Raw genomic sequence first — 27295 nt, forward strand, 5'->3', positions numbered from 1 at the left:
CAAGGCATGGGTAACTTACACATCTGTGAAGGCACCATTAATGCTGAAAGGTACATACAGGTTTTGGAGCAACATATGTTGTCATCCAAGCAACGTTATCATGGACGCCCCTGCTTATTTCAGCACAACAATACCAAGCCACGTGTTACAACAGCGTGGCTTCCTAGTAAAAGAGTGCGGGTACTTTTCTGGGCCACCTGCAGTCCAGACCTGTCTCCCATGGAAAATGTGTGGTGCATTATGAAACGTAAAACACGACAGCGGAGAACCCGGACTGTTGAAGGACTGAAGCTCTACATAAAACAAGAATGGGAAAGAATTCCACTTTCAAAGCTTCAACAATTAGTTCCGTCAGTTCCAAACGTTTATTGAGTGTTGTCAACAGAAAAGGTGATGTAACACAGTGGTGAACATGCCCTTTCCCAACTACTTTGGCACGTGTTGCAGCCAGGAAATTGTAACTTAATTATTATTTGCAAAAAAAAAAATTAAGTTTATGAGTATGAACATCAAATATGTTGTCTTTGTAGCATATTCAACTGAATATGGGTTGAAAAGGATTTGCAAATCATTGTATTCTGTTTATATTTACATCTAACACCATTTCCCAACTCATATGGAAACGGGGTTTGTACATGAAAACAAAGAAAGTGGGATTTACAATATTAACTATGAGCAGTAAAACAATGAATATTAACAATATTGTAGCAGTTAGGGATAGGGGGGTTAGGGGTTTAACCCTAACCCAGCCCTCTATTGGGTTCCCCTGACCACTACACACTGGCAGGACAGTTTGATGTATCAGGTCTTTTATTTTCATCCACCAGTATGATTTGCTTTTCAGCGGTATATAGATAGGATTTTTCATTCTGGCGTGTCTCTACTTTGCTCTCTAGTGTCTCTCTCTCGCTCCAACTCCAACACTCATGTCTCGGACCGGCTGCTGCTAATAAGCATGGCAGGTGATTGGATGATTAGTCCCAGCTGGGTAATCCAATCAACTGCCAGCTGGGCTTCGAGGCTGGTCCTTCTACACCCCGCTCCGCAGCAGGCCCACAGACCACGCCCCCCCCCTCCACAAACATGAACATCTTTTACTTCTAAGACCAGCTCCTTCATAGACAGCTTTTACAATCAAATAAAACACAACAAACAGAAAATGTATGTCAAGGGTAATAAACACCTGAAATATGATATATTATCACCTTTATGCAGAAATTTGTTGTAAAAATTTGCTTCCGCATCTGTCCCTCACACAAACTCCGCCCACTCTGCTTTGTCTGAGCTGCTGTGACCTAGACTACCCTAATAACTCTTATAACACCCAAAAGTGCAGATTCAACCACTGAAATACTTTCAATATTTTATATATATACGTTATTAAAGTATTTCTGATTCTATAGTTCAAGACTTAGTCATTTAAAAACAGCACCGCACATCATAATGGCGGCGACAGTTTTGATGTTAAAGGTGTCAAAAAATGATGGCTGGATTGAAAATGTTCATGGCTCTATTTTGCCAAGGTCTGTGCTAAGTTGTCCTTTTTTTCCAACCCTTTTGACATCAGGTAGAGTTTTGAACCGGTTTTCCAAAGACATCGGCCAGCTGGATACCAACATGCCTTGGACCTTGGTCGACTTCATTCAGGTAAACTACATCTCAGCACAATTGAGGTTTTTCTTGACCTACATGAGCGTCACACGTCTGTTAAGTTGATTGACGGATGCTTTCAAATTGCTACCACCTCGTTAGTAATCTGTTCCACAAAGACCAAATTGTACGAAACCGAAACGATGGAATAATGTCTTCTTGACTCATGCCACCAATCATTTATCAGATATACAGTTTGAATGTATTTATTGGAAAGTGCACTGGGAATTGGGCATACTTAAATTTGGGTGTGGCTCCAATGTGACACAAATATATTATACCAATACTTTTAACCAGTGGTGTCCAAAGTGCGGCCCGCCACACATTCTGCAAAAATTGCAAAATTGGTAGTATTTTAAAAATAAAAATCAAACATTTAAAAAAAAGTCAATCAATGACCATTTATATAGCCCTAAATCACTAGTGTCTCAAAGGGCTGCACAAACCACAACATCATCCTCGGTAGAGCACCAAATGTAACTCAAACACACTCATCATCATCATCCTCCTCCTCCTCCTCTTCATCCCCCTCCTCTCCCTCACCCCCCTCATTATCATCCTCTTCTTCAATCACAAGTTCATTGAGGAACTGCTGTTCCTCGTCACTCTCCTCCTCTTCCTGAACCACAGCAGCACCCTGCTGTCTAGCCCTAAACAGCATCTCTCTGTCTGCCTGACATGGCTGTCCCTCCTTGAGGCAGTAAATGAGCTGGTCTTCACTCCCATCAGCTGCCACTGTCAGCACACACACCTTACAGGATACCAGAAAGCAAAAATCAGCTATGGCTACTGTTTGCAACACACACACATACACACGGCCAGCCAGCCTACCTTGAATGAGTTGATCAGAGTGTCCCGATCCAGAGCATCCCAGGCTCCCAGGACCCAGTCGACCAGGAGGCGGCGAGAAGGAGCTCTCAGGTTCCCTGACTTGGTGTAGGTCTTGTCTTTATCACCAGCCATCCAGTTATCATAGTAGTCACGGAGCCGCGCTTTGTAAGGACCATTCCACACAACATTGGGGGCCCGCAGGTACTTTGTGCAACCTCCAGATATAACAGCCATTGTAAGGTTGTAGCCCCTTTTGAGCTCTGCCTTCGTGGCCTCGCTGATATAGCATTGGTACGATTCCCATGCAAGTAGCCTCGGTCCGAAGTGAAATTTCCCCACTGCCCTCTGGAGCCAATCCTTTGTCAGGTCATCATTAAAGCAGCCATTCTTGGAGGAAACTATGATCACCCCGGGGATGCTGTGCATAACCTTTACATCAGGGACAGAACCTTTAAACACAATGTAAGGCTTCAGCTTTGTCTCGTCTGCTTTGCCTGCAGAGCCACCGTGACGCCTGCCTTCTCGTGGCCGCTGGTTTTGAGGCAGATGTAGCGGTCGCCCCTCTCATTGACCGTACTAAAACCAACCATGTCAATCCAGACGACTGTTTCATCCATGGCGATGATATTCTTGGGCTGGATTTTCTTGGCCTCTATCTGTTTAGTAAAGAAAACGAGGAAGTTGACAATCTTCTCGACGGGAGTGTCCTTCTATGCAACAGTTGTTCTCCTCCTGAGGGTAAAGTTGTTCCGACGCAGGAATTGATTAAGTCAGCCACTGGTTGCACCAAACACCACCCCGGTGTCTCTCGTGTCACTCGCAGTGGCATACAACTCCTTGGCCTTAAGGCGGATCATTTTGCGGGACACACAGTGGTTCAATCCACGAACGTGATGTATCCACTGACACAAATTATCATCAAGCTTGTCGCTCACTTTTTTCCTACCTCCCCCAGATAAGCGAGCCCGTTTTCCATCGATTGCCGACTGAGATAGTAGTTCTCCCTTTTTTTGTTTCCATTCGCATACACGTATTGGGTCAACGTTAAACTGCCTGGCCACTGCCAAACCAGAATTCTGCTCCCCATACTTCACAACCGCTAGCTTGAACTCTTCCCCCTTAAAGTATTCCTGTCCATCAGTTGTGGTGTACCGCTATACATGGGCTATTATTAGGAAGAGGTGTTTAATTCACAAAATGGGCTCAGACATGGGCGTAATATATGGTATATATATATATATATATATATATATATATGTATTTATGTGTGTGTGTATATATATATATGTATATATATATGTATATATGCATATATATATGTATACATGCTTCTTTTAGAAACCAAAACCTGCGGAATTCTACAGAACTCAGCAAGCACATTTGGAACCTCAAAGACAATAATGTTGAATATTCAATAACATGGCAAATTCTTGCATCCAGCACACTTTACAACAGTGGTAATAAAAGATGCAACCTATGCTTAAAAGAGAAACTGTTTATTATATACCACCCAGACCTGTCATCCCTCAACAAGTGTAGTGAAATTGTATCAGCATGCCGTCACAGACGGAGACACCTCCTAGGTAACACATGAGCCAATCACCACGCCCTACGCCTGCCTGTACCCACCCACTCTGTGCCCTATATAAACCATTGTATGTGAATGCTTCCATTAAAATCTCCTGATGATTGAGGGAACCCCTCATGAAACAACTGTAGAGATGAAATAGTCTTGTGATTTTTCTCCAAACATATATATATATATAGATATATATATGTGTGTGTGTGTGTATATATATATATATATATATATATATATATATATATATATATATATATATATATATATATGTAGTATGTATGTAGGTGTGGGAAAAACCCTATATAAACCATTGTATGTGAATGCTTCCATTAAAATCTGATGATTGAGGGAACCCCTCATGAAACAGTTCTGTAGAGATGAAGTAGTCTTGTGATTTTTCCCACACCTACATATTGCGCTCTACCACATAATCGAGCACTATTCTCTGGATAATCCAATCAGGACATATATATATATATATATATATATATATATATATATAATGTATGTGTGTATGTATATGTATGTATGTGTATATATGTGTGTATGTGTGGGAAAAATCACAAGACTACTTCATCTCTACAGAACTGTTTCATGAGGGATTCCTCATGCTAAGCGCAGCAAAATCATGTATGTATGTATATATATATATACATATATATATATATATATTGTCATGCCCGGCTCTGCCGGTTAGTGTTTGGGGCACTTTGGTCCTCCGACCCGCAGGTGGAGCTGGTCTGTGAAGACGTGCAACATCTCAGAGGGCTGCTGATTGGGCGGCCTATAAAAGGCCTCCCATCAGCATGCTCTCACGCTCTCGTCCCACAGGCACATTCGTTTGGTGACCGTATGGTCACGGCAACGACGGCCGGGATTAGCACCACACTTGCACCCTTTTGGGACAACACTCATCTACTGATACATTCCTTGGTTAATTCACATTACTGATCACTGATACATGTTGTAAAATAAAAGATCTGTTGGCTAAAATGTACAAATCGGTGTGGTCTCCCTTAATGTTACAGCCACTAACGAGCCAGTGGTTGTGACATATGGGGACTTGTCCGATCTTTGGTAGTAACTTTAGGCTATGGTAATTCCTTCTACTGGCTATGGCAGCGTAGGAAGGTGCGTAGAGCTCTTTGTATTGAGTATTCCTTCTACTGGCTTTTGGAGCGTAGGAAGGTGAGTAGAGCTGAGTTACTAATTGTGAACTGCTGATAGTCAGTTGAGGCCTGTTATCAGTTAGTTAATTGGGGGATCTACTGATTTGTACTTTTGAGGCTTTGTTTGACCGTGCAAGTGTAGGTAGACACTGAATTGTTTGTTCCAGCCATCTTGGTTTAGTTTCATTGCAGTTTGTAGCATTGCATTCAGCCTCTTAGGAGCTGTCGCCTTTATCCCCATCTAGTACGGGTTCTAGGTTCCTGCTGTCACAGAGCCTGGGCGAGGGCACCGCCTTGGAGAAACGGCTGAATCGGCTTTGTCGGGATGGTACGTCTCCACAGGTATTGGTGAGTAAATGATCCTCGTCCTCGGGCTCTGTGTGAAAATAGATTAGTCTAGTGGGGGGAAAATGTTTAGGGGGATGCTCCGAGGTTAGTTTGCTGTGTTAACATAACTGTAATGTTTTAGAGACCTGGTTGGATTGGTTGGAGAGAGAGAGCCTAGCGTAATTAGAGCTAGTTTTTGGTTGGGTTGTTTTTTCAGTAGTTTCATTGTTGGTTTGGTACAGTAGCCAGATTGGTACTGACGGCCTGGGTTGAGCAGGATGGAGGCTTTTGTGGAAGCACCATCTGAGAAATTGTTGTTTGCCCTTAATAAGGAACAGTTGTTGCAATTGGCAGAAAAGTATGGCATGGAATTGTCATCAGCCATTAGAACTGGTAAGAAGGGACCCTTGCGTGACTCCATTCACGAGTTTTTGTGTGAGCAGAGCATTTTGCCTTCAGGAAAAGGTGGTGACGCTCATGTGAAGGGTATGTCAGAGCCTATGCAGTCAGAGAGGGTAGGCATACTGACTTTTGAGCAACAAAGAGAGATGAAGGCACTTGAATTTGAGTGGGCGCAACAGGCTAAGGAGAAAGAACGTCTTTTTGAACTGGAAAAAATCAAATTAGAACGAGAATTGCAACAGCAAGCAGATATGGAGAGACTCAAATTTGAAAAAGAAATGGATTTGAAAAAAGGTGAAATGGACCTTACAGTACAGCTTGAGAAAATTAAAATTGAACAGGATCGTTTGAAACTAATGTCAGAAGGTAAGATTAGTGGAAATCTGTCCGGGTCAAGTATGGATAGCATGGTAAAGTATGTTCCAAAGTTTGACGAACGTGACCCAGACGTGTTTTTCTCACTGTTTGAACAGATGGCCTCTGACAAAAAGTGGAGTGAAGAGGATAGAACGGTGCTTTTGCAAACTGTACTAGTAGGACGCGCACGGGAGGCATATTTGGCATTAACACCTGTTGATAGGCACAAGTATGCTGAGGTGAAAAAAGCGGTCTTGAAATGTTATGAACTGAATCCAGAAGCTTACAGACAACGTTTCAGAAACTGGCGTAAACGTGATAATCAGACCCATGCTGAAGTGGCAAGAGAGTTGAGTACTTATTTTAACCGGTGGCTCACTTCAGAGTCTGTCTCAACTTACGAAAATTTGCGTGATTTGTTGATTTTGGAGCAGTTTAAGAACATTGTACCAGATCGAATTGCAACCTACATTAATGAGCAAAAGGCAAAGTCAGTGGAGGAGGCAGCCTCGCTTGCTGATACCTTTGTGTTGACTCATAAACGTAAGCCTTACAGCAGTCCTCCATGGTATAATAGCCACCAACGTTATGATCCTGCTCGTTCTCCTCCACAACGTTCTCCTCCTCGTTATGGTCGTAGTTCAAATCGATCCAATTATGGCAATTCCAGTAATGTCCCTAAATTTGATAATGGAAGTAGCAAATCTCGCCCAAGCCCGACGGATAAATGTCATTACTGTTTGCAGGAGGGACATTGGAAAAAGGACTGCCCGCTGTTGAAAGGCCGTAAATCTAATGCCAAGGCAGCTGGGTGTGTTTCTGTTGTGCATCCAGTTGATTTTGGCGTCTCTGATCTAACACCGTTACCTCGTTTGGAAGTTCATTGTGAGCAAGTGATTGAAGATGGTGCATCTGTGTCAGACGAGCAGACGAAATCAGTAGAGTCAGCTGCGTCTGATTTCGCTCCATTCATTAGTGATGGCTGGGTGTCTTTGGTTGGAGAGACACAAAAAGTTCCAGTTAAAATCTTAAGAGACACTGGGGCATCTGAGAGTTTCATTTCTGGAGCAGTTTTGCCATTTTCCACAGCATCTGACACTGGGAAATGTGTTTTGATTAGAGGAATAGGCATGCAGTCATTTTCTGTACCGTTGCACAAAATTCACTTGTGTTCAGGATTTGTGAATGGGGAGGTGACTATTGCTGTGAGACCGTCTCTGCCTATGCAGGATATCCATGTAATTCTGGGGAACAATTTGGGTGGGTGTTTAGTTTCTCCACCTCCAGTTGTTACACCTGTACCGCTATCTGTAGAGGAGCCAGACGCGTGTTGTCAAGAATTCCCAGAAGTGTTTACTGCTTGTGCTGTGACTAGGGCAATGTCTCGCACGCAGGCGCAATCGTCAGATGTGTCCAAATCTGTGCCTATTTTTGTTCCTGAGCTGCCCGAACCTCTGTCATGTCAAGATTTAATTGAGGCACAAAAGAATGATCAGAGCTTTGAGAAATATTTTGCCTTAGTTTCTACTGATCCAACGATGGGTTACTTCATTCAGAATGGCGTTTTGCTGCATACGTGGTTGCCAGGTGTTGATCCTGAAGTGGCAGGTCAGGTGATTCAAGTGATGGTACCTGACAAATACCGTGATTTGATTTTGAGAACAGCCCATGGAGCAGAGTCTGGGCATTTTGGAGTTAAGAAAACCTACCGACGTCTTTTGGAACATTTTTACTGGCCACGGATGAAACGCCATGTATCTAGATTTGTCAAAGCATGTCATGTTTGCCAGGTTGCGAAACAGAGTACTCCCATTAAACCTGCACCACTTCAACCTATTCCGTCTGTTGGCACACCATTTGAGCATCTCATTATTGATTGTGTAGGTCCACTACCCCCTTCGAAATCTGGTTGTGTGTACCTCTTTACCATCATGTGCCAGGCCACTCGGTATCCAGCAGCGTATGCCTTGAGAACAATTACCACAAGGTCAATATTGAAATGTTTGTCTAAATTCATTTCTGTCTTTGGCATTCCAAAGGTAATTCAGAGCGACAGAGGGTCTAACTTTACCTCCAGAACATTTGCTGCAGCGTTGAAGTCGATGCAGGTGAAGCACAATTTGAGCAGCGCGTATCACGCACAGAGTCAGGGGGCATTGGAGCGCTGGCATGCCACGTTGAAGTCTCTCTTGCGCGCTTACTGTGTTGAGATGCGGAGAGATTGGGAGGAGGCGTTGCCATGGCTCTTGTTGTCTGCGCGTGGTGTAGTTCAAGAAAGCACTGGTTTTAGTCCAAATGACCTAGTCTTTGGCCACAAAGTCCGGACCTCACTGTCTGTTTTAAATGCCAATCTGGATCTGCAGAACACTCCCGTCAGTTTCACTGAGTATGTAGATGGTTTTCGTCGTAGGCTGTTGCTTGCATGGAAAGAGGCAACCGAGCATTTGACTAAAGCTCAGGTGAAAATGAAGCTGCGTTATGACCGTAAAGCGAAGATCAGAGTTTTCAATCCAGGTGATCAAGTTTTAGCTTTGCTGCCCATTCCGGGGTCACCATTTACAGCAAAATACTCTGGTCCATTTACGGTTATGAGCCAAGTGTCAGATCTCAATTATTTACTGTCAACTCCTGATCGTAAACGATCACAGCAACTGTGTCATGTGAATTTACTCAAGCCTTACCACTCTGCAGGTTCCGACAAGGCGGGTGGGATTGCTGCGAGTCCAGTGGGTCTAGCCGTTGGGGTTGGGGAACCGCTCAACTGGCCGGAGGTGGCAGCTTGGGATGAAGTGCGCGCACCTGATGATTCAGTGTTACACGGGCGCTTAGATAATACTCAGCAGTTAAAGGAGCTAGATAGTCTCCTCGGTCATTTAAGTGAGGTACAGCGTAAACAGTTGTCGGATTTGATTTTTGAGTTTTTGCCTTTGTTTTCCGACACTCCAACCTGTACCACACTAATTGAACATGACATTGACACACAGGGTGCCCGCCCAATACGACAAAGATTTTATCGAGTGGCTCCCGATAAACAGAAGAGTATGGAGGACAGTGTGCAGTATCTGCTTGATCATGGTCTCGCCAAGCCATCTTACTCCAGTTGGGCATCGCCATGTCTACTGGTGAAAAAGTCAGATAACACCTATAGATTCTGTACGGATTATAGGAAAGTAAATGCTGTGACTAGACCAGATTCTTTTCCATGGCCACGTATCGAGGACTGTGTGGATCAGGTTGGGAGTGCTCGTTATGTCAGCAAATTTGATTTATTGAAAGGTTACTATCAAGTGCCTTTGACGCAGAGAGCGCAGGAGATATCTGCATTCATTACCTCTTCCGGTTTGTACTCGTATACTCGAATGAGCTTCGGTTTGCGGAATGCTCCTGCAACCTTCCAACGGCTCATGAATAGGGTCGTTGGGGGGCTGCAGGGGTGCTCGGTTTATTTGGACGACGCCGTTTGTCATTCAGACAGTTGGGACGAACATTTGGCTCGCATTCGAGCGCTTTTCCAGAGGTTGGTGGCAGCAAACCTCACAGTAAATTTAGCGAAATGCGAGTTTGCGCGTGCCACAGTCGTCTATTTGGGTAAAGTAGTCGGCCAGGGGATGGTGCCGCCCGTTAACGCAAAGGTGGCAGCTATTGATAATTTCCCTGTGCCGGCGACGAAGAAAGAACTTATGCGCTTTTTGGGTATGATCGGGTACTACCGCAATTTTTGCTGCAATTTTTCAACTGTTGTATCTCCTCTGACCAATTTGTTGAAGGGTGGCGCCAAATTCATTTGGTCGGAGGAGTGTCAGCAGGCTTTCCAGAATGCAAAGCTTTTGTTAACATCAGCTCCGGTCCTGGCTGCACCCAAACTGGATCTGCCATTCCAGCTGCAGGTGGATGCAAGCCAGGTGGGAGCAGGTGCGGTCCTCTTGCAGGCTGATGATGATGGGGTAGCCAGACCGGTTTGCTATTTTTCAAAAAAATTCAACAAATACCAATTTAATTATTCAGTGATTGAAAAGGAAGCATTAGCATTGATTTGGGCATTGCAACACTTTGAAGTCTATGTGGGAGGGGGTCTCCATCCAATTGTGGTCTACTCAGATCACAACCCTCTCACTTTTCTACAGTCTTTCAAAGGGTCCACCAACCAGCGCCTGTTGCGCTGGGCACTGTTTCTGCAGCCATTCCACCTGTTGATCCGCCATATTCGCGGGGTGGAAAATGTAATGGCTGATGCGCTCTCTCGGGCTCTGGACCAGGAGGTCTAATCATCTCCACTCACTCCTAACCTGCGGTTTTTCTCTGTTTCCCTTAAAGGTCGCTGTCCGGGTACCAGAATTTGCTGGGTGCAGGGAAGGTCGGAGGGGAAGGAGGGTGTTTGGGATGGTTTGGGTTCTGGTTGGTCTGGGGTGGCGGGGAGGTGCGTCAGTGGGACTAGAATATAGCTACTGGGGCTACTGTAGTTTTTTGTTTTCTATTTTTTGATGGTGCTTCAGAGACCCAGTTAACGGGTCTCTGTTTTTAAGAGACAGTATATACATATGTATGTATATACTGTATATGCAGCGATACTCTCATTTCAGTGTTAAAGTTCCAAGTTAATGTGCCGCTGATAGACACACACACACACACACACACACACTAGGTTTGGCGAAGTTTGTCCTCTGCATTTCACCCATCCCCTTGTTCCACTCCCTGGGAGGTGAGGGGAGCAGTGAGCAGCAGCGGTGGCCGCACTCAGGAATAATTTTTGGTGATTTAACCCCCAATTCCAAGCCTTGATACTGAGTGCCAATCAGGGAGGTAATGGCTCCCATTTTTATAGTCTTTGGTCTGACTCGGCCGGGGTTTGAACTCACGACCTATCAATCTCGGGCTGGACACTCCAACCACTAGGCCACTGAGCCGTCCATTGTGTTCTCAATCTAAGTTTGTGTTCCTCAGGTTTTTTTACAAATCCTGGCGGTGGTTGCCGTGGCGGCAAGCGTCATCCCCTGGATCCTCATCCCCGTGTTCCCCCTCTTCCTCAGCTTCGTCTTTGTCCGCCGCTACTTCCTGGAGACCTCCAGGGACATCAAACGACTGGAAGGCACCAGTGAGTGTCCACGCTGGCCAGCGCTAATGTCCGAGTCTTACTTAATGTGTGTGTCTCCCCCCCCCGCCCCCCGCCCTAGCTCGAAGTCCAGTTTTCTCGCACCTGTCCTCCTCCCTCCAAGGCCTGTGGACCATCCGAGCCTTCAGGGCGGAGACCCGCTTCCAGCGGACCTTCGACGAGCATCAAGACCTGCACACAGGTTGTTAGACGCGCGCCCCAAGATGGCGGAGCGTCCGTAGTTACGTGTGTGTCTCCAACAGCGGCCTGGTTCCTGTTCCTGACCACGTCCCGTTGGTTCGCCGTCCGACTGGACGGACTGTGCTCCATCTTCGTGACCGTCACCACCTTTGGATGCCTGCTGCTCCGAGACCGTAAGATTTCCATTTTGGGTGAAGGGTCACATGACACATGACGCCGTTTGTCCCGCCAGAGCTGGATGCCGGCTCTGTGGGTCTGGCTCTGAGCTACGCCATCACTCTGATGGGCATGTTCCAATGGGGGGTCCGGCAGAGCACTGAAGTGGAGAACCTGGTATGTGGGTGTGGTCCTTGAGTTTGTGGGGGCGGAGTCTAATGTGACATCAACAGATGACGTCGGTGGAGAGGGTGGTGGACTACACCACGCTGGACAGCGAAGCCCCCTGGCAGACACAGAAGCGCCCCCCCAGCGGGTGGCCTGGCAAAGGACTGGTGACCTTCGATCATGTCAGCTTCTCCTATGCCAGCGAAGGCCCGCCGGTTCTGCACGACTTGACCGTGACGTTCCTGCCCAAAGAGAAGGTGAGCTGGCTTCCCACTCAGGAAGGACGCTTCGAAAAGCTCACCTGCAACTTCCTGACTCAGGTGGGCATCGTGGGTCGGACGGGCGCCGGGAAAAGCTCCTTGGTGTCGGCTCTGTTCCGCCTGGCCGAGCCGCAAGGACAGATCTACATTGACGGCGTGGCCACCTCTGAACTGGGCCTCCATGACCTGCGGCAGAAGATGTCCATCATTCCGCAGGTAAATATGTGAGGACGTCTTTTGTCGATAAACGACGTGCTCAGTTTGTACGTGTTGATGGTCTGACTTCATCGTTCCAGTCTGCAGTTGTCAATCCCCTTAGTCCAGTGGTTTTCAACCACTGTGCCGCGGTTGATTAAGATTAAGATTTTGACACTCGTCTGCGCATCGGTTGGGGACGTCTCTGTCCTGCTGACCTGTCCCTGCTCTGCTGGCCCCACTATGGACTGGACTCTCACTATTATGTTAGATCCACTATGGACTGGACTCTCACTATTATGTTAGATCCACTATGGACTGGACTCTCACTATTATGTTAGATCCACTATGGACTGGACTCTCACTATTATGTTAGATCCACTATGGACTGGACTCTCACTATTATGTTAGATCCACTATGGACTGGACTCTCACTATTATGTTAGATCCACTATGGACTGGACTCTCACTATTATGTTAGATCCACTATGGACTGGACTCTCACTATTATGTTAGATCCACTATGGACTGGACTCTTACTATTATGTTAGATCCACTATGGACTGGACTCTCACATTATTTATGTTAGATCCACTATGGACTGGACTCTCACTATTATGTTAGATCCACTATGGACTGGACTCTCACTATTATGTTAGATCCACTATGGACTGGACTCTTACTATTATGTTAGATCCACTATGGACTGGACTCTCACATTATTTATGTTAGATCCACTATGGACTGGACTCTCACTGTTATGTTAGAGCCACTATGGACTGGACTCTCACTGTTATGTTAGAGCCACTATGGACTGGACTCTCACTATTATGTTAGATCCACTACGGACTGGACTCTCACTATTATGTTAGATCCACTATGGACTGGACTCTTACTATTATGTTAGATCCACTATGGACTGGACTCTCACATTATTTATGTTAGGTCCACTATGGACTGGACTCTCACTATTATGTTAGATCCACTATGGACTGGACTCTCACTATTATGTTAGATCCACTATGGACTGGACTCTTACTATTATGTTAGATCCACTATGGACTGGACTCTCACTATTATGTTAGATCCACTATGGACTGGACTCTCACTATTATGTTAGATCCACTATGGACTGGACTCTTACTATTATGTTAGATCCACTATGGACTGGACTCTCACATTATTTATGTTAGATCCACTATGGACTGGACTCTCACTATTATGTTAGATCCACTATGGACTGGACTCTTACTATTATGTTAGATCCACTATGGACTGGACTCTCACATTATTTATGTTAGATCCACTATGAACTGGACTCTCACTATTATGTTAGATCCACTATGGATTGGACTCTCACTATTATGTTAGATCCACTATGGACTGGACTCTCACACTATTATGTTAGATCCACTATGGACTGGACTCTCACATTATTTATGTTAGATCCACTATGGACTGGACTCTCACACTATTATGTTAGATCCACTATGGACTGGACTCTCACACTATTATGTTAGATCCACTATGGACTGGACTCTCACTATTATGTTGGATCCACTATGGACTGGACTCTCACTATTATGTTAGATCCACTATGGACTGGACTCTCACTATTATGTTAGATCCACTATGGACTGGACTCTCACTATTATGTTAGATCCACTATGGCCTGGACTCTCTCACTATTATGTTAGATCCAGTATGTACTGGACTCTCACACTATTATGCTAGATCCACTATGGACTGGACTCTCACTATTATGTTAGATCCACTGTGGACTGGACTCTCACTATTATGTTAGATCCACTATGGACTGGACTCTCACTATTATGTTAGATCCACTATGGACTGGACTCTCACACTATTATGTTAGATCCACTATGGACTGGACTCTCACACTATTATGTTAGATCCACTATGGACTGGACTCTCACACTATTATGTTAGATCCACTATGGACTGGACTCTCACACTATTATGTTAGATCCACTATGGACTGGACTCTCACTATTATGTTAGATCCACTATGGACTGGACTCTCACACTATTATGTTAGATGCACTATGGACAGGACTCTCACTATTATGTTAGATCCACTATGGACTGGACTCTCACTATTATGTTAGATCCACTATGGACTGGGCTCTCACACTATTATGTTAGATCCACTATGGACTGGACTCTCACACTATTATGTTAGATCCACTATGGACTGGACTCTCACTATTATGTTAGATCCACTATGGACTGGACTCTTACTATTATGTTAGATCCACTATGGACTGGACTCTCACACTATTATGTTAGATCCACTATGGACTGGACTCTCACATTATTTATGTTAGATCCACTATGGACTGGACTCTCACTATTATGTTAGATCCACTATGGACTGGACTCTTACTATTATGTTAGATCCACTATGGACTGGACTCTCACATTATTTATGTTAGATCCACTATGGACTGGACTCTCACTATTATGTTAGATCCACTATGGACTGGACTCTCACTATTATGTTAGATCCACTATGGACTGGACTCTCACACTATTATGTTAGATCCACTATGTACTGGACTCTCACTATTATGTTAGATCCACTATGGACTGGACTCTCACACTATTATGTTAGATCCACTATGGACTGGACTCTCACTATTATGCTAGATCCACTATGGACTGGACTCTCACTATTATGTTAGATCCACTGTGGACTGGACTCTCACTATTATGTTAGATCCACTATGGACTGGACTCTCACACTTATGTTAGATCCACTATGGACTGGACTCTCACTAATATGTTAGATCCACTATGGACTGGACTCTCACACTATTATGTTAGATCCACTATGGAATGGACTCTCACTATTATGTTAGATCCACTATGGACTGGACTCTCACACTATTATGTTAGATCCACTATGGACTGGACTCTCACACTATTATGTTAGATCCACTATGGACTGGACTCTCACACTATTATGTTAGATCCACTATGGACTGGACTCTCACACTATTATGTTAGATCCACTATGGACTGGACTCTCACACTATTATGTTAGATCCACTATGGACTGGACTCTCACACTATTATGTTAGATCCACTATGGACTGGACTCTCACTATTATGTTAGATCCACTATGGACTGGACTCTTACTATTATGTTAGATCCACTATGGACTGGACTCTCACTATTATGTTAGATCCACTATGGACTGGACTCTCACACTATTATGTTGGATCCACTATGGACTGGACTCTTACTATTATGTTAGATCCACTATGGACTGGACTCTCACATTATTTATGTTAGATCCACTATGGACTGGACTCTCACTATTATGTTAGATCCACTATGGACTGGACTCTTACTATTATGTTAGATCCACTATGGACTGGACTCTCACATTATTTATGTTAGATCCACTATGAACTGGACTCTCACTATTATGTTAGATCCACTATGGATTGGACTCTCACTATTATGTTAGATCCACTATGGACTGGACTCTCACTATTATGTTAGATCCACTATGGACTGGACTCTCACACTATTATGTTAGATCCACTATGGACTGGACTCTCACACTATTATGTTAGATCCACTATGGACTGGACTCTCACACTATTATGTTAGATCCACTATGGACTGGACTCTCACACTATTATGTTAGATCCACTATGGACTGGACTCTCACTATTATGTTAGATCCACTATGGACTGGACTCTCACACTATTATGTTAGATGCACTATGGACTGGACTCTCACTATTATGTTAGATCCACTATGGACTGGACTCTTACTATTATGTTAGATCCACTATGGACTGGACTCTCACATTATTTATGTTAGATCCACTATGGACTGGACTCTCACTATTATGTTAGATCCACTATGGACTGGACTCTCACTATTATGTTAGATCCACTATGGACTGGACTCTCACACTATTATGTTAGATCCACTATGTACTGGACTCTCACTATTATGTTAGATCCACTATGGACTGGACTCTCACACTATTATGTTAGATCCACTATGGACTGGACTCTCACTATTATGCTAGATCCACTATGGACTGGACTCTCACTATTATGTTAGATCCACTGTGGACTGGACTCTCACTATTATGTTAGATCCACTATGGACTGGACTCTCACACTTATGTTAGATCCACTATGGACTGGACTCTCACTAATATGTTAGATCCACTATGGACTGGACTCTCACACTATTATGTTAGATCCACTATGGAATGGACTCTCACTATTATGTTAGATCCACTATGGACTGGACTCTCACACTATTATGTTAGATCCACTATGGACTGGACTCTCACACTATTATGTTAGATCCACTATGGACTGGACTCTCACACTATTATGTTAGATCCACTATGGACTGGACTCTCACACTATTATGTTAGATCCACTATGGACTGGACTCTCACACTATTATGTTAGATCCACTATGGACTGGACTCTCACACTATTATGTTAGATCCACTATGGACTGGACTCTCACTATTATGTTAGATCCACTATGGACTGGACTCTTACTATTATGTTAGATCCACTATGGACTGGACTCTCACTATTATGTTAGATCCACTATGGACTGGACTCTCACACTATTATGTTGGATCCACTATGGACTGGACTCTTACTATTATGTTAGATCCACTATGGACTGGACTCTCACATTATTTATGTTAGATCCACTATGGACTGGACTCTCACTATTATGTTAGATCCACTATGGACTGGACTCTTACTATTATGTTAGATCCACTATGGACTGGACTCTCACATTATTTATGTTAGATCCACTATGAACTGGACTCTCACTATTATGTTAGATCCACTATGGATTGGACTCTCACTATTATGTTAGATCCACTATGGACTGGACTCTCACACTATTATGTTAGATCCACTATGGACTGGACTCTCACATTATTTATGTTAGATCCACTATGGACTGGACTCTCACACTATTATGTTAGATCCACTATGGACTGGACTCTCACACTATTATGTTAGATCCACTATGGACTGGACTCTCACTATTATGTTGGATCCACTATGGACTGGACTCTCACTATTATGTTAGATCCACTATGGACTGGACTCTCACTATTATGTTAGATCCACTATGGACTGGACTCTCTCACTATTATGTTAGATCCACTATGTACTGGACTCTCACTATTATGTTAGATCCACTATGGACTGGACTCTCACTATTATGTTAGATCCACTATGGACTGGACTCTCACTATTATGTTAGATCCACTATGGACTGGACTCTCACACTATTATGCTAGATCCACTATGGACTGGACTCTCACTATTATGTTAGATCCACTGTGGACTGGACTCTCACTATTATGTTAGATCCACTATGGACTGGACTCTCACTATTATGTTAGATCCACTATGGACTGGACTCTCACACTATTATGTTAGATCCACTATGGACTGGACTCTCACACTATTATGTTAGATCCACTATGGACTGGACTCTCACACTATTATGTTAGATCCACTATGGACTGGACTCTCACACTATTATGTTAGATCCACTATGGACTGGACTCTCACACTATTATGTTAGATCCACTATGGACTGGACTCTCACTATTATGTTAGATCCACTATGGACTGGACTCTCACACTATTATGTTAGATCCACTATGGACTGGACTCTCACTATTATGTTAGATCCACTATGGACTGGACTCTCACACTATTATGTTAGATCCACTATGGACTGGACTCTCACTATTATGTTAGATCCACTATGGACTGGACTCTCACACTATTATGTTAGATCCACTATGGACTGGACTCTCACTATTATGTTAGATCCACTATGGACTGGACTCTCACACTATTATGTTAGATCCACTATGGACTGGACTCTCACTATTATGTTAGATCCACTATGGACTGGACTCTCACACTATTATGTTAGATGCACTATGGACAGGACTCTCACTATTATGTTAGATCCACTATGGACTGGACTCTCACACTATTATGTTAGATCCACTATGGACTGGACTCTCACTATTATGTTAGATCCACTATGGACTGGACTCTCACACTATTATGTTAGATCCACTATGGACTGGACTCTCACTATTATGTTAGATCCACTATGGACTGGACTCTCACACTATTATGTTAGATTCACTATGGACTGGACTCTCACTATTATGTTAGATCCACTATGGACTGGACTCTCACACTATTATGTTAGATCCACTATGGACTGGACTCTCACTATTATGTTAGATCCACTATGGACTGGACTCTTACTATTATGTTAGATCCACTATGGACTGGACTCTCACATTATTTATGTTAGATCCACTATGGACTGGACTCTCACTATTATGTTAGATCCACTATGGACTGGACTCTTACTATTATGTTAGATCCACTATGGACTGGACTCTCACATTATTTATGTTAGATCCACTATGGACTGGACTCTCACTATTATGTTAGATCCACTATGGACTGGACTCTCACTATTATGTTAGATCCACTATGGACTGGACTCTCACACTATTATGTTAGATCCACTATGTACTGGACTCTCACACTATTATGCTAGATCCACTATGGACTGGACTCTCACTATTATGTTAGATCCACTGTGGACTGGACTCTCACTATTATGTTAGATCCACTATGGACTGGACTCTCACACTATTATGTTAGATCCACTATGGACTGGACTCTCACTAATATGTTAGATCCACTATGGACTGGACTCTCACACTATTATGTTAGATCCACTATGGACTGGACTCTCACTATTATGTTAGATCCACTATGGACTGGACTCTCACACTATTATGTTAGATCCACTATGGACTGGACTCTCACACTATTATGTTAGATCCACTATGGACTGGACTCTCACACTATTATGTTAGATCCACTATGGACTGGACTCTCACACTATTATGTTAGATCCACTATGGACTGGACTCTCACACTATTATGTTAGATCCACTATGGACTGGACTCTCACACTATTATGTTAGATCCACTATGGACTGGACTCACACTATTATGTTAGATCCACTATGGACTGGACTCTCACTATTATGTTGGATCCACTATGGACTGGACTCTCACTATTATGTTAGATCCACTATGGACTGGACTCTCACTATTATGTTAGATCCACTATGGACTGGACTCTCACTATTATGTTAGATCCACTATGGACTGGACTCTCTCACTATTATGTTAGATCCACTATGTACTGGACTCTCACTATTATGTTAGATCCACTATGGACTGGACTCTCACTATTATGTTAGATCCACTATGGACTGGACTCTCACTATTATGTTAGATCCACTATGGACTGGACTCTCACACTATTATGCTAGATCCACTATGGACTGGACTCTCACTATTATGTTAGATCCACTGTGGACTGGACTCTCACTATTATGTTAGATCCACTATGGACTGGACTCTCACTATTATGTTAGATCCACTATGGACTGGACTCTCACTATTATGTTAGATCCACTATGGACTGGACTCTCACTATTATGTTAGATCCACTATGGACTGGACTCTCACACTATTATGTTAGATCCACTATGGACTGGACTCTCACACTATTATGTTAGATCCACTATGGACTGGACTCTCACACTATTATGTTAGATCCACTATGGACTGGACTCTCACTATTATGTTAGATCCACTATGGACTGGACTCTCACACTATTATGTTAGATCCACTATGGACTGGACTCTCACTATTATGTTAGATCCACTATGGACTGGACTCTCACACTATTATGTTAGATCCACTATGGACTGGACTCTCACTATTATGTTAGATCCACTATGGACTGGACTCTCACACTATTATGTTAGATCCACTATGGACTGGACTCTCACTATTATGTTAGATCCACTATGGACTGGACTCTCACACTATTATGTTAGATCCACTATGGACTGGACTCTCACTATTATGTTAGATCCACTATGGACTGGACTCTCACACTATTATGTTAGATCCACTATGGACTGGACTCTCACTATTATGTTAGATCCACTATGGACTGGACTCTCACACTATTATGTTAGATGCACTATGGACAGGACTCTCACTATTATGTTAGATCCACTATGGACTGGACTCTCACACTATTATGTTAGATCCACTATGGACTGGACTCTCACTATTATGTTAGATCCACTATGGACTGGACTCTCACACTATTATGTTAGATCCACTATGGACTGGACTCTCACTATTATGTTAGATCCACTATGGACTGGACTCTCACACTATTATGTTAGATTCACTATGGACTGGACTCTCACTATTATGTTAGATCCACTATGGACTGGACTCTCACACTATTATGTTAGATCCACTATGGACTGGACTCTCACTATTATGTTAGATCCACTATGGACTGGACTCTTACTATTATGTTAGATCCACTATGGACTGGACTCTCACATTATTTATGTTAGATCCACTATGGACTGGACTCTCACTATTATGTTAGATCCACTATGGACTGGACTCTTACTATTATGTTAGATCCACTATGGACTGGACTCTCACATTATTTATGTTAGATCCACTATGGACTGGACTCTCACTATTATGTTAGATCCACTATGGACTGGACTCTCACTATTATGTTAGATCCACTATGGACTGGACTCTCACACTATTATGTTAGATCCACTATGTACTGGACTCTCACACTATTATGCTAGATCCACTATGGACTGGACTCTCACTATTATGTTAGATCCACTGTGGACTGGACTCTCACTATTATGTTAGATCCACTATGGACTGGACTCTCACACTATTATGTTAGATCCACTATGGACTGGACTCTCACTAATATGTTAGATCCACTATGGACTGGACTCTCACACTATTATGTTAGATCCACTATGGACTGGACTCTCACTATTATGTTAGATCCACTATGGACTGGACTCTCACACTATTATGTTAGATCCACTATGGACTGGACTCTCACACTATTATGTTAGATCCACTATGGACTGGACTCTCACACTATTATGTTAGATCCACTATGGACTGGACTCTCACACTATTATGTTAGATCCACTATGGACTGGACTCTCACACTATTATGTTAGATCCACTATGGACTGGACTCTCACACTATTATGTTAGATCCACTATGGACTGGACTCACACTATTATGTTAGATCCACTATGGACTGGACTCTCACTATTATGTTAGATCCACTATGGACTGGACTCTCACTATTATGTTAGATCCACTGTGGACTGGACTCTCACTATTATGTTAGATCCACTATGGACTGGACTCTCACACTATTATGTTAGATCCACTATGGACTGGACTCTCACTATTATGTTAGATCCACTGTGGACTGGACTCTCACTATTATGTTAGATCCGCTATGGACTGGACTCTCACAATTATGTTAGATCCACTATGGACTGGACTCACACTATTATGTTAGATCCACTGTGGACTGGACTCTCACTATTATGTTAGATCCACTATGGACTGGACTCACACTATTATGTTAGATCCACTATGGACTGGACTCTCACTATTATGTTAGATCCACTATGGACTGGACTCTCACACTATTATGTTAGATCCACTATGGACTGGACTCTCACTATTATGTTAGATCCACTATGGACTGGACTCTCACACTATTATGTTAGATCCACTATGGACTGGACTCTCACTATTATGTTAGATCCACTATGGACTGGACTCTCACACTATTATGTTAGATCCACTATGGACTGGACTCTCAGACTATTATGTTAGATCCACTATGGACTGGACTCTCACACTATTATGTTAGATCCACTATGGACTGGACTCTCACTATTATGTTAGATCCACTATGGACTGGACTCTCACTATTATGTTAGATCCACTATGGACTGGACTCTCACACTATTATGTTGGATCCACTATGGACTGGACTCTCTCACTATTATGTTAGATCCACTATGGACTGGACTCTCACTATTATGTTAGATCCACTATGGACTGGACTCTCACACTATTATGTTAGATCCACTATGGACTGGACTCTCTCACTATTATGTTAGATCCACTATGGACTGGACTCTCTCACTATTATGTTAGATCCACTATGGACTGGACTCTCACACTATTATGTTAGATCCACTATGGACTGGACTCTCTCACTATTATGTTAGATCCACTATGGACTGGACTCTCACTATTATGTTAGATCCACTATGGACTGGACTCTCACTATTATGTTAGATCCACTATGGACTGGACTCCCACTATTATGTTAGATCCACTATGGACTGGACTCTCACTATTATGTTAGATCCACTATGGACTGGACTCTCACACTATTATATTAGATCCACTATGGACTGGACTCTCACTATTATGTTAGATCAACTATGGACTGGACTCTCACTATTATGTTAGATCCACTATGGACTGGACTCTCACTATTATGTTAGATCCACTATGGACTGGACTCTCACTGGGGTTTGCTAACACAAAGAAGGTGCGCGGAACAGCGCTCAAAGGAAGACATGAAAGTGCTACAGGAAAACACCATCAAACAGGAAGGGCCACCAAAATAAGAGCGTAACAAAAGCACTTCACACAGGAAAACGGCAACAAACATTTTTTACCTTTTCTGCTGGTGGTGTGCCTCCGGATTTTTTAATGGAAAAAATGTGCATTGCCTCAGAAAAGGTTGAAAAGAATAGAATAGAATCGAAAGTACTTTATTGATCCCTGGGGGAAATTCAGCACCACTGTTTGCTCACAATAGACAATAAACACTTACATATTTTTTACATGTGAATATATAAATACTATTTATATTATACAGCATTATTCATATAATGCTGTATAATCATACCACACTATTATACAGCATTATTCACATGTGAATAATATACAGTGGGGCCAAAAAGTATTTAGTCAGCCAGCGATTGTGCAAGTTCTCCCACTTCAAATGATGACAGAGGTCTGTCATTTTCATCATAAGGTACACTTCAACTGTGAGAGACAGAATGGGAAAAAAATCCAGGAATTCACATTGTAGGAATTTTTAAGAATTTTTTCTTAAATTATGGTGGAAAATAAGTATTTGGTCAATAACAAAAAATCAACTCAATACTTTGTAATATAACCTTTGTTGGCAATAACAGAGGTCAAAGGATTACTATAGGTCTTTACCAGGTTTGCACACACAGCAGCTGGTATTTGGGCCCATTCCTCTATGGAGATCTTCTCGAGAGCAGTGATGTTTTGGGGCTGTCGCCGAGCAACACAGACTTTCAACTCCCTCCACAGATTTTCTATGGGATTGAGGTCTGGAGACTAGTCAGGCCACTCCAGGATTTTCAAATGCTTCTTACGGAGCCACTCCTTCGTTGCCCGAGCAGTGTGTTTGGGATCATTGTCATGCCGGAAGACCCAGCCACGTTTCATCTTCAAAGCTCTCACTGATGGAAGGAGGTTTTGGCTCCAAATCTCACGATACATGGCCCCATTCATTATTTCCTTAACACGGATCAATCGTCCTGTCCCCTTAGCAGAAAAACAGCCCCAAAGCATGATGTTTCCACACCCATGCTTCACAGTAGGTATGGTGTTCTTGGGATGCAACTCAGCATTCTTCTTCCTCCAAACACGACGAGTTGAGTTTATACCAAAAAGTTCTATTTTGGTTTCATCTGACCACATGACATTCTCCCAATCCTCTGCTCTATCATCCATGTACTCTCTGGCAAACTTCAGACGGGCCTGGACATGCACTGGCTTAAGCAGGGGGACACGTCTGGCACTGCAGGTTTTGATTCCCTCTCAGTGTAGTGTGTTACTGATGTAACCTTTGTTACTTTGGTCCCAGCTCTCTGCAGGTCATTCACCAGGTCCCCCTTGTGGTTCTGGGATTTTTTGCTCACCGTTCTCATGATCATTTTGACCACACGGGATGAGATCTTGCGTGGAGCCCCAGATCGAGGGAGATTATCAGTGGTCTTGTATGTCTTCCATTTTCTGATAATTGCTCCCACAGTTGATTTTTCCACACCAAGCTGCTTTCCTATTGTAGATTCACTCTTCCCAATCTGCTGCAGGTCTACAATTATTTTCCTGGTGTCCTACGACAGCTCTTTGGTCTTGGCCGTAGTGGAGTTTGGAGTCTGACTGTTTGAGGCTGTGGACAGGTGTCTTTTATACAGATAACAAGTTCAAACAGGTTCCATTAATACAGGTAACGAGTGGAGGACAGAAGAGCTTCTTAAAGAAGAAGTTACAGGTCTGTGAGAGCCAGAGATCTTCCTTCTTTGAAGTCACCAAATACTTATTTTCCACCATCATTTACAAATAAATTCTTTAAAATTCCTACAATGTGAATTCCTGGATTTCTTTTTCCACATTCTGTCTCTCACAGTTGAAGTGTACCTATGATGAAAATGGCAGACCTCTGTCATCATTTGAAGTGGGAGAACTTGCACAATCGCTGGCTGACTAAATACTTTTTGCCCCACTGTATACAGTACATTATACATTTCCAGTACATGTACAGTCAAAAGGAACATGTGCATTATAGTCTGCAGCAAAGCACTGCCTTAAGTCCACTGACCAACCTCAGAGTACCTTTGTGTCTGCTGACTTGGTTGTTCTTGGGTTCTGCAGGACCCAGTGCTCTTTACAGGGACCATGAGGAAGAACCTGGACCCCTTCAACCAGCATACAGATGAGGAGCTCTGGAACTCTCTTGAAGAGGTTTTTGATTGATTGATTGAGACTTGTATTAGTAGATTGCACAGTACAGTACATATTATTAGTAGATTGCACAGTACAGTACATATTATTAGTAGATTGCACAGTACAGTACATATTATTAGTAGATTGCACAGTACAGTACATATTATTAGTAGATTGCACAGTACAGTACATATTATTAGTAGATTGCACAGTACAGTACATATTATTAGTAGATTGCACAGTACAGTACATATTATTAGTAGATTGCACAGTACAGTACATATTATTAGTAGATTGCACAGTACAGTACATATTATTAGTAGATTGCACAGTACAGTACATATTATTAGTAGATTGCACAGTACAGTACATATTATTAGTAGATTGCACAGTACAGTACATATTATTAGTAGATTGCACAGTACAGTACATATTATTAGTAGATTGCACAGTACAGTACATATTCCCTACAATTGACCACTAAATAGTAACACCCCAATAAGTTTTTCAACTTGTTTAAGTCGGGGTCCACCTTCATCAATTTATGGTGTAGAAGTCTGCAGAGTCCGGGCTCGGACAGGTGAGGAAGGTGACTTTCCCCCTGTGTGGACCTGCAGGTCCAGCTGAAGGGCGTGCTGGAGGAGCTTCCTGAGAAACTGGAAACGGTTCTGGCCGAGTCGGGCTCCAACTTCAGCGTGGGCCAAAGACAGCTGGTGTGTCTGGCCAGAGCCATCCTGAGGAAGAACCGCATCCTCGTCATCGACGAGGCCACCGCCAACGTGGACCCCAGGTGCTGCGACGCCTTAGTTCAGGAACCAGAGAGCCCGGCCAAAAGAGCTGGCTCGTTCCACGCCCAAGTGGCTCCTCTGGTTTTTTTGTCGCTTTAAATCAGGGGTGCCCACACTTTTTCTGCAGGCGAGCTACTTTTCAATTGACCAACTCGAGGGGATCTACCTCATTTATATATATCATTTATATTTATTTATTTATGAAAGAGACATTTTTGTAAACAAGTTAAATGTGTTTAATGATAATACAAGCATGTGTAACACATATAGATGTCTTTCTTTCACAAAGACAAGAATATAAGTTGGTGTATTACCTGATTCTGATGACTTGCATTGATTGGAATCAGACAGTAATGATGATAACGCCCACATTTTCAAATGGAGGAGAAAAAAAGTTGTCCTTTCTGTACAATACCACATGAAAGTGGTTGGTTTTTGGCATCTAATTCATCCAGCTTCCATACACTTTACAAGAAAAACATTGGCGGCAAATTCCGTAGCTTGCTTGATTGACATTCACGGCACCCGAGGGTCTTGTGAGATGACGCTGGCTGCTGCCAGTTCATTATTATGAAAAAATGACAGAGAGGAAGGCGAGAAACACTTTTTATTTCAACAGACTTTCGCGCCGTCCCTTCCGTCAAAACTCTAAAGGCCGACTGCACATTTCCTATCTTCACAATAAAAGCCCTGCAAAATACAAAATAAGAGTCTCGGATAACTGGTGTGCACAAGCGATCCCTCAGAAAGCTGGCGTGCACAAGTGATGTGCACGCCAGCTTTCTGAGGGATCGCTTGTGCACAGTTTTCCGAGACTCTGTATTTAGTTAGCGCAGGCAGCATGAAGCAGGGCTTTTATTGTGAAGATAGGAAATGTGCAGTCGGCCTTTAGAGTTTTGACGGAAGGGACGGCGCGAAAGTCTGTTGAAATAAAAAGTGTTTCTCGCCTTCCTCTCGGTCATTTTTTCATAATAATGATCTTGCAGCAGCCAGCGTCATCTCACAAGACCCTCCGGTACCGTGAATGTCATTTAAGTGACGTCTTGGTGAAGATTGATGATCACTAACTTTTAGGTCTATTTTTTTTAAAAGCCTGGCTGGAGATCGACTGACACACCCCCCGCGGTCGAATGGTAGCTCGCGATCGACGTAATGGGCACCCCGGCTTTAAATTAATTTATTACCAAATGATGTGTGACATGAAGAAAATATCAGAAGACGTCAAATCTAACCTGTACCGTATTTATGTGGCTCTAATAATCATCAAGTCCATCACCGACTGATACAGAGCAGTTAATCTATTT

The 27295-nt window shown here is 43.1% G+C and overlaps 1 protein-coding gene across 4 annotated transcripts in view; it reads left to right on the forward strand.

The window, feature by feature from the left end:
• abcc4 (ATP binding cassette subfamily C member 4 (PEL blood group)) overlaps positions 1 to 27295 on the forward strand; it is a 138616-nt gene that overhangs the window by 101539 nt on the left and 9782 nt on the right. For all 4 annotated transcript variants that reach the window (XM_061902455.1, XM_061902456.1, XM_061902454.1 and 1 more), the window contains 9 exons: positions 1568 to 1647; positions 11260 to 11410; positions 11490 to 11609; positions 11671 to 11781; positions 11841 to 11941; positions 11998 to 12189; positions 12253 to 12408; positions 25132 to 25221; positions 25821 to 25993. In XM_061902455.1, the coding sequence (XP_061758439.1) occupies positions 1568 to 1647; positions 11260 to 11410; positions 11490 to 11609; positions 11671 to 11781; positions 11841 to 11941; positions 11998 to 12189; positions 12253 to 12408; positions 25132 to 25221; positions 25821 to 25993 (1174 nt within the window). The remainder of the gene's footprint in view (positions 1 to 1567; positions 1648 to 11259; positions 11411 to 11489; positions 11610 to 11670; positions 11782 to 11840; positions 11942 to 11997; positions 12190 to 12252; positions 12409 to 25131; positions 25222 to 25820; positions 25994 to 27295) is intronic.

Source organism: Nerophis ophidion, linkage group LG06, assembly GCF_033978795.1.
Source record: "Nerophis ophidion isolate RoL-2023_Sa linkage group LG06, RoL_Noph_v1.0, whole genome shotgun sequence".
Classification (NCBI taxonomy): domain Eukaryota; kingdom Metazoa; phylum Chordata; class Actinopteri; order Syngnathiformes; family Syngnathidae; genus Nerophis; species Nerophis ophidion.